Consider the following 13,481-nt stretch of genomic DNA (forward strand, 5'->3'; position numbering starts at 1 on the left):
CTGAAGATGTTTTGAGGGGGAGGTGACAGGAGCGTGTAAGTGATTGAATGTGAGGAGTAAAGGAAAGATCTGAGTCCTACATAATTCTAAGACAGCGGGAGATATGGTAGTGCCACACACTGAAATGGAAACATCAGGTTTAGGTAGGTTAGTAGATGGTAGAAACACAAGGAGCTGAGTTTTTGAAAGATTCAGTTTCAGATAGAGAGAGAACATGATCCCTGGTCGCTCAGCTAAGCTCTAGTGCAGCGAATTCTGGGAAATCAGAGACCTGGTGTAAATCCATTTCTCACAATGAATTACAGCAGAGCAGTCTCTGTAGGGACACTGAAACAGCATGGCCTACAGGGAGATGTGAGGTTCAACAGTCTAAAAGTGAAGATGACATTTAATTTTGTCAAAAAGCATTGGAAGCCACAATTATTGATCATTTATCTTTCTAACAAGCAGAGCTACCTAATGCTATACTTCACCCCACTGGGCTAAGGCTTTTCTGACTCGGCACCTAGCCGGCCTGGGATGTTAAACTAAAAACTACTGAGGCCAACCATTCGGAAACCCACAGAAGAGCAAGAACCTCCCCACTTAAAGGGGGAGCTTTGGTATACCACTAGTGCCCAATCTCCACAGTCCATTTAAACTTAAATTCTAAATCCTAATCCTACAGATTAAGCCCTAAAATGTCTCTTACACCATCAACCTAATAGCCTCCTTGCTCCTCTTAGCCAGTCCACCGGTGACCTTTGGTGTCCACTTTTTCTGAGCACTATTGTTATGTAAAAAAAAGTTGCTCCCAGACACCCAAAAAATATCCTGAATACCAGCACTAGGGTGCATCCTACATTGTATACCTGTATGGATTCTCCTAATTATTATTCGGCCAAAGTCATTATTTATACATTAAACTACATAATGTTGCTCCAAAATGGACCTATGCGTTAAGTAGCAGTACTTCAAAATCTGTTTGTGAATTGTGACAATAATTACTCCAATATGTCCATGCTTACCTCAGCTCCGGAATACTTCTCAGTCAGTAACACAAGACGATCTAAATTGACCTCATTATCAATAGGCATACTCTGAAAACGGAGTCTAAAGATTTCTCGGCGAGTGGCAGCATCCGGCAATGGCACAAAAATGATTCTGTCTATACGGCCTGGGCGCATTAGAGCCTAAAACAAAGAAACATAGCAAAACAATTAATCTTTTTATATTCAAGCCAGAGTTTGCCGTGAACACAACTACTCCAAATTGTGTAAATATAACAGAAGGGCATAGTCACAAGTTGTGGTCATATCGCGTTTTTTGCTGAAATTTTTTCAAAATCCCAATATGACAGCAGCGTTGGAATATACCCTAAGTTCTCAAGAAAGTCATAAGTCTAGTCTTATGTAACCAGCTCAGAATGACTGATTACTATACATTGTTGTGATGTTTCTTTAATAAGATTCCCGTAATGGACATAGATGAAAACCAGATGTCACTGTATGATAAATTAATGAAGCAATACACATCAAATGCGATGGTTTCTACTGTTGGTACATGTAGGCCATGTTATATGAGATGACCCTCAACAATTCAAACCAACTGTGGCTTCTGTGTAGTAGGTTTTATCTACAGAAAAAAACACATTGCCATAGCTGATCAGTACAAGGTAACATTACATAGAAGCGAGAAGGCGCCACAAATGAAACAAAGATGTGGAAAGCGCGTGACTGCATATTCAAACATAGGCCTTTACATGTTTTCAATATAGGCAAAATAAAGGGGATTTGACTTCATAGTAACCAATGTTATAAGTTATAGTATAATATGGCAACATAGTGGTTGCAGTGTTTGCACGTGATACTATTACTAAAAACCAGATCACCACTTACCACGCTATGCCTCCCCTACCTAAATATCTGATAGTTCCTCTACCAGATGTTTTCATTTGCTGCCTACATATAGGAACTTTTCAATACAATAATAAACCGCTATATGATTAATATTATAATGCATCACCACTACCTCATAAAAGCTGTTCCAAAAATCCCATATTAATACTGTCAAAGGAGTTGTCTAAGATTGTTCTGTTCTTACAGAAACCGCGCTATTTCTATGTATAGGCTTGTGTCTTGTATTGCAACTCATTCCCATTCATGTGAACGGGACAGAACTCTAATACCAGACGCAACCGCGTACAGACAAGGCGTTGTTTCCGAATAAAAAGCAGATTCACTTTTCTAATTCTGGACAAAGCATTTCAATAAAGCAATAGTTCGAAGACATTCTAAGTCAATGGGGAAACCTCCACACAAAAAACGCGGCATGTCATAGAAAATGCAAGGCTCTGGGACTTTAAAAAAATCCTTCTTAATAACATATAACATCTGACTGAGACATTAAAATACCACAGCAACGTAGAAAAAATAATGCCAAGATTTATCCTGTTAGCCTGACCTACGATAAACACTAGTTTACTGAATATGTATGTATGCTATCATATGATCACGTACAACAATAATACAAGTAAAAACTTGTTTGGATATTTTAAATTGTGTCATTTTATTATACTTTTATTAGCCATCACACACACATATAGTCAAACTGTACAGAAAACAAATGTCTTTATTTTCCAGGAAAATCTCAAACTAAGAAGCTATTTTGCTTAAATGACATCTTCATTCTATATTGGTGACGCAGTTCTCCTGCAATCAATTACTTACATAATGTCTGGCACCCTACTAGCTAATAAAGCCACCCTGTCACGTCAGCTGTAAGGTTATGGCTTATTTGGCAATCTATCTGTCCCGTGGTTCCCATGTACCTTTGCTCAATAACAAAAAGAACATGTAGTATTGCATGTCGAGTAAATGGAGCTCCTCCTGATAGGAAATCTTACATCACTAAGGCTATGATCACTCGGCATATGTTGAGGGTGAAAAATACGATTTTGGGGCGTATTTTCGAAGCCTTTTACGAAATGTCAGTGGAAAATGGGAAAATCAGCTTCTAAAATGCTTCAAGAAGTAACGTCACTTCTTTATTATACAAAGCGTATTTTTAAGAGCTTTTTCTTAATTCAGCAGCGTAAAAATATGCCTCGCATAAACTACATAGCGTATTTCCCATTGGAATAAACGGGAATCTGTTTCCACGCGTCCTGTGGTGTTTGTCATCAAAACGTTACCAGTAGCAGATCCTTTAAGACCTGAAAGTCGCAAGCTGGGGCCTCCATGGATCAGACTTGTTTTTCCAGCACATCTCACAGATACTCGATCAGATTGAGATCTGGTAAAATCGGAGCCCAAGTCAACAGCTTGACCAATTTGTCATGTTGCTTAAACCATTCCTGAACAATTTTTGCAGTGTGGCAGGGGCATTATCCTGCTGAAAGAGGCCATTGGCATTAGGGAATACCATTGCCATGAAGCAGTAGATAGGTGGCACGTGTAAGGCTAGATTCACACGAGCATGTTCGGTCCGTAATGGACGGAACGTATTTCGGCCGCAAGTCCCGGACTGAACACACTGCAGGGAGCCGGGCTCCTAGCATCATAGTTATGTACGACGCTAGGAGTCCCTGCCTCTCCGTGGAACTACTGTCCCGTACTGAAAACATGATTATAGTACGGGACAGTAGTTCCACGGAGAGGCAGGAACTCCTGGCGTCGTACATAACTATGATGCTGGGAGCTCTGCTCCCTGCAGTGTGTTCGGTCCGGTACTTGCGGCCGAAATTGTTCCGTCCTTTACGGACCGAACATGCTCGTATGAATCCAGCCTAAGAGTAACATCCACATGAATGCCAGGGCCCAAGGTTTCCTAGCAGAGCGCTGCCCAGAGCATCACAATGCCTCAGTCGGTTAGCCTTTTTCCCATAGTGCATCCTGGTGACATCTCTTTCCTCAGGTAAGCGACACACACGTACCCATGTCGTCCACACGATGTAAAATAAAACATGATTTATCAGACCACCTTCTTCCATTGCTACATGGTCTAGTTCTGATGCTCACATGCCCAACTGTAGGTGCTTTTGTGGTGAACAGGAGTCAGCATGGGCACTCTAACCGGTCTTAGGCTATGCAGCCACTAACGCATCAAGCTGTGATACACTGTGTATTCTGACACCTTTCTATCATTGCCAGAATTAACTTTTCCAGCAATTCACCTTTGCAGTAGCTCTTTTGTGCGATCAGACCAGACGGGCTAACCTTTGCTTCCCACTAGCATCAATGAGCCTTGGGCACCCACGACCGTGTCACCATTTTACTGGTTGCCCTTCAGTGGACCACTTTTTGATAGGAATGAACTACTGCAAACCACGAATGTCCCATAAGACATGCCATTTTGGAGATGCTCTGGCTCAGTCCTTTAGCCATCACAATTTGGTCCTTGCCAGTCACTCAGATCCTCATACTTGCCCATTTTTTCTGCTTGCAACACATCAACTTCAAGAACTGACTGTTCACTTGCTGCCTATTATATCCTAACCCTTGACATACGCCATTATAACTAGATAATCATTGTTATACACTTCACCTGTCAGTAGTTTTAACCCCTAGGCGCACCATGACGCAACTGTACGTCCTGGTGGCCAGTGTCTTAGCGCACCAGGACGAACAGTTACTGCGCAGTTCCCGGTGCACACTGTCCCCGACAGCTGACAATCCACTGTTTCCAGCAAGCGGCTCATTGGTGCTGATTTTGGCAATTAACCCCTTAAATGCGGCGATCGATTTGCCATTTTAGGGGTTTCTAACACATCGGCAGACCTCACAATGAAATTGAGAGGTTTGCCGATGGTTAGCATGGCAACCGGAGGCCAAACAATGGCCTCCGTGTCTGCCATGTACGGAATCCTATCAGGACCAGCCTCCTGATAGGCTTCCTGTCAGAGTGACAGGAAGTCACTGTGTCGTTCCCGATGCACACTGTCGGTGACAGTGTGCATCGGGAACCAGGTGGTCAGCTGTCCACGACAGCTGACACTCCACTGTTGCTGATCTGCGGCTCATCACCGCATTTAGGGGGTTTGTAGCACATTGGTAGCCCCCATGCAATTGTGAGGGTTGCCGATGGTTGTGATGGCATCCGGAGGCCAGACAACAGCCTCCGGGTCTGCCATGTATGGAAGTCTACTCGGTGACGTCACACTGACAGTTGGAATACGTTAGACTACCTAGGTAGTGTAATGTATTCTTGCAGCGATCAGACCGTCAGGTAAAAAAAAAAAAAAACCTGTATGAAAAGTTACAAAAAAAGTTAATAAAAATGTTTTGCAAAAGTGTAAAAATAAGTTTTTTTTCCTATAATAATCCCTTTATTATAGGAGAATAATGAAAACGTTAAAAAAGTACACATATTTGGTATTACCACGTTCGGAACGACCCAATCTATAAAACTATGTTATTTTTCCCGCACGGTGAACACCACAAAAAAAATGTAACGAAAAACAATGCCATTTTGGTCACCGCCCCTCCCAAAATATAGGATAAAAAGTGATCAAAACGTCACATGTAGCAATAAAATAGTACCACTAAAAATGACAACCCGTCACGCAAAAAACAAGCCCTTACACAGCTTTTTTGACGGAAAAATAAAAAAGTTTTGGCTCTCAGAATATGGTGACACAGAAAATAAATAATTTTATAAAAAAGTGATTTTATTGTGCAAACGCCACAAAACATAAAAAAAAACGTTATACATATGGTATCGCCATGATGAACGGCTTAAGAAATAAAGAATTTAAAACGCCCAAATCAATGTTTTTTGGTCACCTTAGCTCTAAATAAAATTTAATAAAAAGTGATCAAAAAGTTGTATGTACCAAAAAATTGTACCAATAAAAACTACCAAAAAATAAGCCCTCATACCGCTTAATTGACCAAAAAATTGTTATGGCTCTCAGAATGTGTTGATACAAAACAATTTTTTTTTAACAAATGTTTTTTTCTTTGTAAAAGTAGTAAAATATAAAAGAACCTATATACATTTGGTATCACCGTAATCGTATTAAGACGTAAAGTTAAGTTGTCTATTTTACCGCACGGTGAAAGCGGTAAAAACAAAACCCAAAAAACAATGGATGAATCAGTTTTTTTCCAATTTCACCCCGCAAATAATTTTATTTTTGGTTTCCCAGTACATTATAAGGTACTTTAAATGGTGTCAATAGAAACTACAACTCTTCCCGCAAAAAATAAGCTACTCTATTGATGGAAAAATAAAAAAGTTATGGCATTTGGAAGGCGGGGAGTGAAAAACTAAAATGGAAAAGGAAAAAAGGATCAGTCCTGCAAAGGTTAATTCATTTAGAATAAAAAAATAAATAATTATTACCACATGTGGGGTATTGTCGTACTCGGGAGAGATTGTTTTACAAATGTTGGGGTGCTTTTTCTCCTTTATCCCTTGTGAAAATTAAAAAATTCAACAGTGGACAAAAATGTTGATATTAATTTTCGCGACCTAATTCCACTAGATTCTGCAAAACACCTGTATGGTCAAAGTGCTCACTATACCCCTAGAAAACTTCCTTGAGGGGGTGTAGTTTCCCAAATGGGGTCACTTTTGGGGTGTTTCCACTGTTTTGGGCCCTCCAGTGCGTTGCAAACGTGACATGGCACTGAAAACCATTCCACCAAAATCTGTGCTCCAAAATCCAAATGGCTCTCCTTCCATTCTAAACCCTGCTGTGGGTCCAAACAGCACTTTATTACCACATATGAGGTATTTACATAATCGGGACAAGATGCTTTACAAATGTTGGGGTGCATCTTCTTCTTTATTCCTTGTAAATATTAAAAATTTCTATGTTTTTTTCGGAAAAGAAGTACATTTTCATTTTCACAGACTAACGCCAATAAATATAGCAAAATACCTGTGGGGTCAAAATGCTCACTATACCCCTAGATAAATTCCTTGAGGGGTGTAGTTTCCAAATAGGGTCACTTTTGGGGGGTTTCCACTGTTTTGGCACCACAAGACCTCTTCAAACCTGACATGGTGCCTAAAATCCACTAGGTACTCCTTTGCTTCTGAGGCCTGTGTTTCAGTCCATAAGCGCTCTAGGACCACATGTGGGATATTTCTAAAAACTGCAGAATTTGGGCAATAAAATTTAGTTGCATTTCTCTGGTAAAACCTTCTGTGTTACAGAAAAAAATGTATTACAAATGAATCTCGGCAAAAAAAATGAAATGTGTAAATTTCACCTCTACTTTGCTTTATTTCCTGTGAAACGCCTAAACTGTCTATACATCTCATTTTACACATTATTTATAGATACAATTTACATAAAATGTTGAACAACCTTAGGAATCCATGAATAACTTTTCACATACTGATCCTATGTTACAGCCTATATTGTGGGCCAGAATTGCAATGACAATTCTGTTTGTTACTTCTGGAAACAGTCAACATGTTTGTTTACAGACACTCCCCTAACAACGCAGCAGATTACTGAACACTGTCTGTTATAAAGATGCCTGGAAATGTCAGCCTACAGCCTAAAGGAATGTATATAAAAATCTCTCTATAACAACTGTAAAATGATGATCAAATGTGAACATACACTTTATGGAGAATGTCCAGGAAGTTGACCACCAAAGATGGGCCAATTTTTCACTGTTCAAAATCTTACATATCTGGGATCCCGCCGTCATCTTGAGGCTATTTTGCTTCTTCCTATGACGTCATCATTGCCTGTACATACCAGTGTCATGTAACACTATATAAAATCCAGTCTTAGATATCACAGAATCATGTTATAAATTATGAGATGGCAGCTCTGCCTGAATACGACAGACAATGTATATTTACTACTTAAACATCATAAGCTTACCGTAATTCTGAAGTATTTATTTATGCGTGACCCTAGACAATCAATTGGGTAAATTTTTCTAAAACAATAAAGCTACAGAGACATTTCTAGTAACAGTTATGTTCCAGGTGGCCCCTGGGTACTATAAGTTTCCATCAATCAGAAATATTGCTTGCTTGCCTTGGGCTGGTGGCCAGTAAGAGTCTTCCCAGATTCATCGTGTCAGTGAAAGTCATGCAGAAAAATGGAAGGAAAGAGCCTTCCTTCCTGTAACACACCAATATAGCCAACACCCTTCCTGATGATTCTTTAGAAAGGTTGTTGTGCTGGAAACGATCGCCTATGACCGTTTATAACTCTTTTTAACTATGCAATAAATAACATGAATACATCAAGCAACTGAAGAGGTTTGTCCTTGCTCCTGACTGTTTCCATCGCAGACTGTTTGTATTGGCCAGGACTGAAATCAGAGCATCCTCGGAGTGTACTCATTCCCAGGGATACCTACATATTTCTGCTATGCTAAAATTCAGAATATGTTCTGACAGGTCTGAGAGGCTGCTGTCTCGGGTTTCAGTAAGATTCGCTCTGCTAGTATTAATACAAACAGTTTGCACTCCCTTTCACAGAGGGCTCTTCATATTCAGGCTGAAGTCAGCCATCCGCCTTTGAACTCCTATTCTACATCGTAAAACATAGCTAAACTTTTCTGGATTCCTTTGTAAGGCTCATCCAACCGATTTTCTTCTCAGAGGTAAATGAAGATGCCCTTGGGGGTTGCTGGCATGCAAATATATATCCTTTCCCTATGTTTCTGACATCACATGTGTAATATTGTTGAACATAAAGAACAAAGGCGCCTTAGACTAAAATATGGTATTCAAGCAGGTGACCTCATCACTTACTCATTCTGTACTCAGTGTACCCTTTCTTAAACATGGCACCGACCCTGGAAGTGAGCACTTCTGACATGCCAACCTCTAAAAAAGGGGTTTGTTTACTTCCATGAATCCACATTTATTCTTCGCACAAAGAGACCTTTCAGCACATACATAACAATAGTTTATTACAAATATTGTAAGCTACATGGTTATCAAACCTGCCATAAAAAAATCATACATAGTGTTCGAGGTGCCAATAAACAGTGTTGAAATAGAATACATTGGAAACTATTATGAGGGCTCTCTAATCTGATATATAGAACAAATGTTCACTTAGGCCATGTTCACATCTGCGTTGTGATATTTTGTTGTTCTGTTCCGTCAGAGGAGCCGAACAAGGGAATAACGGAAGCAACGGTTCCATTGCACAACAGACACCGCCAGCAGCCGACAAAAACCCATTGACATTAATATGTTCCATCGGCGTTCTGTTGGGGTGTCCGTGATTTTACCGGACACAATAGCGCAGCATGCTGCACTATTGTCTCCGGTAATCTCAGCTTAACACATAGTAAACTCTACTGTTATTATTGCATAGGCCATATCATCAATAGTAATATTTTTTTATTTACGGAACAAAAAGTAAAAGTAAAAAAGTACATCATCTCAAAAAGCAAGTAATAATCTACTCTGTCAGCTCCCTATGTCTGCTGAACATTATGGGTTCTGTTGTTACAAGGCCATCTTACCATGTCATAACCTGGGCCAATGAGAATCCAGCAGTCAAGTTGCATAACAGTAAGAGTCCAAAAACAGAGTCCAGATTTCCTGCTAACCCAGCAAGTGACTGAATTGGCAGAAAGTGATCCAATTGGTAGTCACTGGAAGATACATTGGCTTAGGTTTTTTTTTTTTTTTTGCTACATTATCATTGTACTTCTGCCAAGGCATATTCACACCCTAATTTCATATGACCTGATCCTCTCTTCTTGAAGCCAGGGCTAAGATGACTTTGCTGGTCTTAAAGCAGTGAAAGTCTTCATGTGGAATAATACAGGAGATTTTTTTGGAGCACGCCACTCCAATTTTAATTATGTAACTCAACGCAATAGTCTAGATAGCAACTGTAGCTTAACAGTCAAAAAAAGAAAGGTCGCACTGCAAAAAGTGTCCTTGTAACCCCAGTCTAAACCAGAAGCCTAAGCAAGTTGCCCATGAAATTCCTCATTTTACTTATTTATGAAATTTTACACCATCACATTGAACTAACGTTGTCATCCATTTGCTATTGCCATTCTATTAATTTTCTACAAATTAATAATCTCTCAACATGAGTCGCAAAAATTATTTCTGACGACAAAAATCTTGCTACACATAAATGTGTCAAAATTCAACTAAATTATAGCAACCAACCTTGCTTATTCCACACAATACAATAATGAAAAAATCCAAACCACGTTCTTTATTCCACAACGTAATCTCAAAAATACATTTTGATTGCAACATTAAATAAAGTTGGAAATATTCGCAAACTTTGTCAATTGCCCTTAAAATACATAAAGAATAGTTCCCCTATGTAAAAGACTAACCACAACACTTACATTTATGCGAAAACAATTCAACAAAACTACTTGTGGCTTATGTTACAGTGATAGAAACTAATTCCTCAACGAGATTGAACCCTAGGGCTTCACTAGTCAAAAGCATCTGCCATTTGTTAGTTTGTTAGACTGATGTTTAGCCACAATGGAAACCAAGTCCTTGCCAAGTGGTTCAGCACTAACAAGCCTCTATTGGCCAAACGTAGACAGAAGATTGTGTTAAGTAAAAGGGAAATCCCCCAGCTATCTACTGGGCTCACACATCTGTCTATTACATTAACCCTATTCTCTTGTGCATAGCGGTAATAATCCATTTTGAGTGTTCTATGAATTTTAACATCCCACAGATGGTTTTTAAAACTTGATAATATTATCACAGCGGCCACTATTTACTGGACTATTTTCCAGGGAACAGGCTATTTAAATGAGATTGCCTCCATATTTCCCACTTTCAAATATCTCACCAAGTGCATATGGACAAAGTATAGCACACCTCTTTCCAGTCAAAGATTAACATAATGCTACCCATCCGTACACCTAAACCAATCATCAGGTGCACAAACTAAAACAAATAAATTGACAATACAGCCACATTAAATGACCCGACGATTAATTAAAAGGCTCAAGCTGCTGTTCTGTCCTATCATACTTTATACTGCAGCTCTGCCTGTTCAGACTGGCTGCTGAACATAAACACAAGCCCACCACAAGTTCACCAGAAAGCCAGAGCACAAAGAGCTGATTTTCATGATAACAAACGATTATAAATTACAAACAACTAAACAGTCAGTGAGAAAAAGATTATCAGGTAAATGCCAGACATATACAGAAGTAAATACAAGCTCTTGTAATTATTAGCTGGTGTGGGTAGGAAAAAGTGTAATAGTTGAGTTCATTACACAGGCATGAACACTTTACCTTCTATAATGTTGTTATATAAAAGTCATGCAGTCATATTGCGCTCCATGTGTCTCTTACTTCTAAATAACATACATTTTGACTGCAGGATCAGACTACACATTGTTGGCTTGTAGTCTGTAACTATGGAGACAAATAGGTTTGCATAGTGGGTCTAGACACAAAATAGTAAAATATATGTAACCAAGGCCATTTTCAAAGTTTCTTCATCCTTAATTTAAATGCAATGGATGAATAAAATCGTTTTGAATGTGTACATATCCTTTACCAGTAATAAATATTGTATTAAGAAGTATAACTCCAAGCCTCTGTGCTTTTATACAAAGTTTGTAGCAGAAACTGTTCATGAACTAGGGCCAGACTGCAGGAAAATTTTGTGTGACCCAGCCATCCCATAAAGGTATATTAAAATAATCTTCTAATAGTGTGAGCACTAATAATGTATATCTTAGTAAAAGAAAAAAATATGCGGCTGCTAGTGACTACAGGGAACCAGGCGTATAGAGGATAAGGAGATGGTGTTAGGACATTACAGCCACATGCTTACACATGGCTCTCAAGACAGAGCTGTTTACATGGAAATAATGTAAGCAGCTCTATCCTTGCAGCCACAAATATCAAGGGAAGTTTTTTCCTAAATGTTAAAAGAACAAAATATTTTTGTACCGTGTTAGCCAGTAAAAGATATCAACTACTGAGTACTCTCCATTTTCTAATTTTCCCAAACTTTTACTTTAATATAAATTTGAGGCTTCACTTGGGATTTCCTTCTAATAGTCACGGGAACATTAAATGAGAAATACCAAATGTAAGATACAGAAAGGAGGACATCGAAATAAAAAAGTACAGAACTGTAAGATGGTTCTAATTAATCTAACATCACAATTCATGGTGAATCTGGTTATTTCTGCTTAGACTTCTTCTCTATTCAGACCCCGCAGCTCTAATCCCCTAGAACGCATGATTGTGCGTTCAGCTATCTGTCCTTCCTGGGGCCTCCTTTCTAGAGAAAACAAATACTGTCTGCATATTGTCTTCATAAAGCATGTTCTCAGCTTATGCAGGTAACTGAGATAAATTACCAAAATTGCTCTTGGAACATGATTGCATCTGATTTAAGTCTATCCTCGCATACTCCAGAGACTTCATGTTCCTAAAAAAACACAATACTGGCCCCATTTGGGATCCAACGTTGAAATATTGAATGTCTGCACTGAATATTACTACACACTAATATAGTCTGTTGCAAGAAATGTCCTCTCAGCATTTTTCTTGGATTCTCCTTATCAGGGTCTGCCAGCAAAAACGCATTACTCTAAATGTGCGCAATACAATGAATGCATACAGAAACGGCTTTGTTAGGTTCGGCTGGTCTGACAAAATGCATTCTTCATCCAGTTTATTAAAGTGAGATGCCAGTATAACCAGATCTTTCAGTGACTGCTGTTCCCGACGGGGAACAGCACAGTCACTGGCCCTTTACTTAAGTAGTTCCATTAATAGTAGTCCGCTTACGAGGGTACCGACTGCTTTAATTCCCTTCAAGAATCACAGTTATGGTCAGGGGAGCTACCATTGCCTACATATTCAATGGGTGACCATGTATTACACAGTCATGTCAAGTCTTCCAGAGCGAGATTCACTCTTTGAAGTGGCTCTTCACTATGATGGTGGTGGTCCTAAGGAGGGATACCCCTCAGGTGTTGTCCTGATGTACCCTAAACAGTTTTGCCCACATTTATGGAAAGTGGTGTTTAAAGGGCAACCAATGCATTTCCATAATTTCTCAGTAAAGTTACTACTAGTGAATTAATAAACTGCGTTGAGTTTACACAAGGGTCGCCTTCTCAGCGTCTAGCCGGTACACACACAATAATAATTAAAAAAAACTAACTGTAGCTGATGCAGTCCTAGTTCCCTGCAGGGGCTTGTAAGGAAAGTCAGTGTGCCTCATCTGCCTTCTGAAAGTAACACACAATCTTGGAATGCTTCCTCTTATGAGGCATCTTGATTTCTGCAAGAACTTGTTGCTAAGGTTATTTCAGGTCTGAAACTCATTTCAGCACCTACATTTGCATTACAAGTGGTGATCAAAACTGAGCTCATCTCTTAAAACCCCATCAGGCTGCAGATTCCTGCCAGAACCGACTTGCTTTTTATATGTTGTATCTACCTTTTCATAGTAAAGTGTCTATTCCTATAAGGCCTCACGCATGCCTGCATTTTAATGGGGTCATGAATACTTCCATATGGCAGTAGACAGTGGTTTTTTTA

The 13,481-nt window shown here is 39.3% G+C and overlaps 1 protein-coding gene across 2 annotated transcripts in view; it reads right to left on the reverse strand.

Moving 5' to 3' along the window:
- Window positions 1-13,481, reverse strand: part of AFG2A (AAA ATPase AFG2A) — a 524,877-nt gene that overhangs the window by 60,164 nt on the left and 451,232 nt on the right. The window contains exon 15 of one of the 2 annotated variants that reach the window (XM_075860478.1): window positions 1,008-1,172. In XM_075860478.1, coding sequence (XP_075716593.1) covers window positions 1,008-1,172 — 165 coding nt within the window. Of the gene's footprint in view, window positions 1-1,007; window positions 1,173-13,481 lie in introns of those variants that run through there. The other variant, XR_012883023.1, reaches the window with a different exon arrangement.

Source organism: Rhinoderma darwinii, chromosome 1 (genome assembly GCF_050947455.1).
Source record: "Rhinoderma darwinii isolate aRhiDar2 chromosome 1, aRhiDar2.hap1, whole genome shotgun sequence".
Lineage (NCBI taxonomy): Eukaryota > Metazoa > Chordata > Amphibia > Anura > Rhinodermatidae > Rhinoderma > Rhinoderma darwinii.